This window comes from Hydractinia symbiolongicarpus, chromosome 2, assembly GCF_029227915.1.
Source record: "Hydractinia symbiolongicarpus strain clone_291-10 chromosome 2, HSymV2.1, whole genome shotgun sequence".
NCBI classification, from domain to species: Eukaryota; Metazoa; Cnidaria; class Hydrozoa; order Anthoathecata; family Hydractiniidae; genus Hydractinia; species Hydractinia symbiolongicarpus.
Genome location: NC_079876.1, coordinates 27,386,191 through 27,389,574, shown reverse-complemented (window position 1 = coordinate 27,389,574; position 3,384 = coordinate 27,386,191). Strand labels below are relative to the sequence as shown.

The 3,384-nt window shown below is 40.1% G+C and overlaps 1 protein-coding gene across 1 annotated transcript; it reads left to right on the top strand.

Moving 5' to 3' along the window:
* The first annotated feature begins 399 nt into the window (after positions 1-399).
* On the top strand, positions 400-1,671 carry LOC130630053 (uncharacterized). The gene has a single exon (XM_057443452.1). It carries the CDS (start codon positions 400-402, stop codon positions 1,669-1,671), a length of 1,272 nt encoding a protein of 423 aa, XP_057299435.1.
* The last annotated feature ends 1,713 nt before the right edge of the window (positions 1,672-3,384 follow it).

The following is a 3,384-nucleotide window of genomic DNA, read 5'->3' as shown; positions in this document are numbered from 1 at the left end:
CAGATACTATAGTAAAATTTATTTGATTCCTTAGTTGAAATGTCCACACGATTGTGTACCGTAAGAATTAATATGTTTTGCGCAAGGAAGTTAGCCGAATGACGAACAAACAAATATTAATAAGCTATTTAGCTAATTGCATAATGTATATGCTCGAGCAAATGTGAAAATCGAATCTTGTTTCGTTGCAATTTTGATGATACAAAATATACATATTTTTTACAAAAGGCGCCACTAGGAACATTTTCATGCGCGTGCTATGCAACATGTCCCATAGCATGCGCATGAAAATGTTTCTCGTGGCGCCACATCTTATTTGCTGCAAGATTATTTCGAAAATCGAAGTTAAAAAATCATGCTCAAAGGGTATACCGTATCCTTAAGTTGTGTGATTAAAATATGGCAGGAATAAACAGAGAAGTTATTTTAGCTTTACTTTTGTTGGACGAAGAAGAAGAGGAAGATCGTGAAGAACCACCAAGAAATTGCTGGGTGCAACCGTGGCTTGGGAATAGAGAGTGTCTTGGCGCTTTTCATACAATCTTCAACGAAATAAAAAACGATGAGAAGAAATGTAGAGGGTATATACGTATGAATAACGCTCAATTCGAATACCTAGTCGGTCTTCTTTCTGAGGATTTGCAGAAACAAGATACAAATATGAGGAATTCTATCACACCAGCTGAGCTCGTTTGCGTGGCCCTACGTTACTTAGCGACTGGTGAGACTTTCAGGTCTTTAGAATTTCAATTCAGAGTGTCAAGAAAAAGAATTTCAGCAGCTGTTATGGAGGTATCTGAAGCTATCATAAAGAGGTTGGGTCCAACCTTCCTTTCAACTCCGAAAACACAGGGGGAATGGCTAGATATCTCCAGAAAGTTCAATGAGCGTTGGAACTTCCCAAATGGATTAGGTGCTCTCGATGGGAAGCATATCGTCATTCAGGAGCCCCCAAATTCAGGGTCTCATTACCGAAACTATAAAGGGACAGACAGTGTAGTGCTCATGGCTCTTGTCGGGCCAGAATATGAGTTTCTTTATGTGGAAGTTGGAGCGAACGGTAGAAATTCTGATGGAGGTATATGGGACCAATGTAATTTAAAGAAGGCGCTAGACAGTGGATCGCTAAATTTACCAGAGGTTTGCAATTTACCAGGTCGAAACAACAAAGTGCCGTATGGGATAACAGGAGATGATGCGTTTCCTCTTAAGAATTACCTGATGAAGCCTTATCCACAAAAAATTCTGACAGTAAACAAACGCATCTTCAATTATCGACTGTCACGAAAGAGAAGAATTTCTGAAAACGGATTTGGGATATTGGCAAATCGGTGGCGCATTTTTCGTCGACCTATAAACTTAGAACCAGAAAAGGTTTCTACCATCACAATGGCAACAGTGGCATTGCATAACTGGCAGAGGAGCAAAAGTTCTGTGGGCAAAATTGAGCTACCAATTGGTCTTGTCGACCGAGAGAATGAGCGTGGTGAAATTATCGAAGGTGCTTGGAGAGAAGATACTCCTACTGGCACATGGTTTTCACTGTCCAATGACATTTACGGCAATCGATCTAGTAATCAAGCCAAAGCAATAAGAGACGAGTTCACGGAGTATTTCGTAATGGAAGGTGCTGTACGCTGGCAGTGGCATTGCGCTAGAGTTGACATTTAATTTTATTTTTTGCGAGGATAAATAAAAAATGATAAGATTTACTGAACGTTTAATATATTTTTCTGATTTATTTTACTCCCGAAAATGTCTGCCAACCATAACGTAACGTATCAAAACGTATCGTTCGAACAGGATGAATTTGCGGGTGAATACGGCTGATTTTGAGAAGGTAGAGGTGGCGATTGCAGCATACCAGTATATGTATTTGCCATGGGATATGATGGGGTGTATGGAGTAAACGTTGAAGCTGCGAACATACGAGCATGATGGTTGGTAGGCATAGATTGGTGTTGTTTCTGCTCTTCATACTCGAAAAAAATATCCATGATTTTTTTCTTCAACCTTGGCCAATCTTTTAGTTCGCACTGGACCAAACTGTCGGCCACTGTACTTCCAAAAATTTGGGCACGTTTTTCGACAGCAGATTGCGCTTCGCATCCATATGTAGAAGCTTGTTGCGGCCGGATTTCATGGTGATCAGCCCTTTGTGTGATGGAAGTTGTCAACGCTTTCCACAGTTCGGCTTTGGCACACTGCTCCTCCGTCATCTTCTTCTCCCGTCGTTTTTTAGGAGCAGGGGTACGTGGTTCATCCTCGTTCATTGTATCGACGGTCTCATCCATATCGCAAGTAATCTCAACGAAATCCATTTGATTATAATGGTCCCAGGTAGAAAAATATGCTTCGTTTACACCTGCACCAGAGGATCTTGATCCAATCTCCCTATTGCGCTCACTTCTATACTTTGTCAATGCGTTATGCCATGACGTTTTGAGCTCGTTTACGGTATACTTCCCATCAAAACGCTCACTCAGTTTGACCATCAGAGCTTCGCGCAACACTCTGTCTCTATAATCTTGTAGAGTGTGGTTCCAAAGCGCGGGATTTTCACGATAAAAATCAATCAATTCTTCCAACTCGTCGGACGAAAGTTGCGCTTTTTTCTTTTCTTTTGTTAGATCAGTTACGATAAACTCCATTTGTTCATAAAACTTCCACTTTTTCGATGGAACTTCGCTTCCAGCATTACGTTTAACTTCACGGAGCATCGATGAACGAAGAGAATGGAATGCTTTTTCTAGAAAATCACAGCTATACGCCCCCTCAAATTCAGTGACAAGGTCTATTTTCGCAGCTTCTTTTTTGTCTTTATTTTTGTAATATATATTCCCACTGTCCCATAACGTTGGGTTCGCTTTATAAAAGTTTATTAAAGTAACTTTCTCCTCGTCTGATAGTTTTTTCTTTTCATCCGCCATTTTCGCTATTTTCTCACTAGCTACTCTTCACTTGCAGTTCAACTTCTCAAGAAAAAAACTTGTTTATATCTTTCTGTGATTTGATTGGTCAATAAAATAATGCCTCAAATAATTTTGTAAAATATTTGTTGCAGAAGGTGGGGACACGTGCAACATTTGCTCCACAACAAATTTTTCAGCACATTTTGTCCCCGGAGCACGGGAGCAAAATAGATTCAGATCTATTTTGTCCCCGAAGTTGTGGAGCAAAATGTTTGCTCCATGCAACATTTTTTTGCTGCATTGCAGTGAAAAATAGGCATGGGACACGAGTAATTTTTTTTATGCGCGTGCTATGCAGCAATGTTGCATAGCACGCGCATGAAAATGTTCCTCGTGGCGCCTTAGCTTAACAATTTTATTCGTAATTATTTTTTTTAAAATTTTTATACAGATCCCACACCCCTTTTTGTTG

Coding starts and splice junctions, on each gene's coding strand:
- LOC130630053 (XM_057443452.1), top strand. CDS start 400: ATGGCAGGAATAAACAGAGAAGTTATTTTAGCTTTACTTTTGTTGGAC.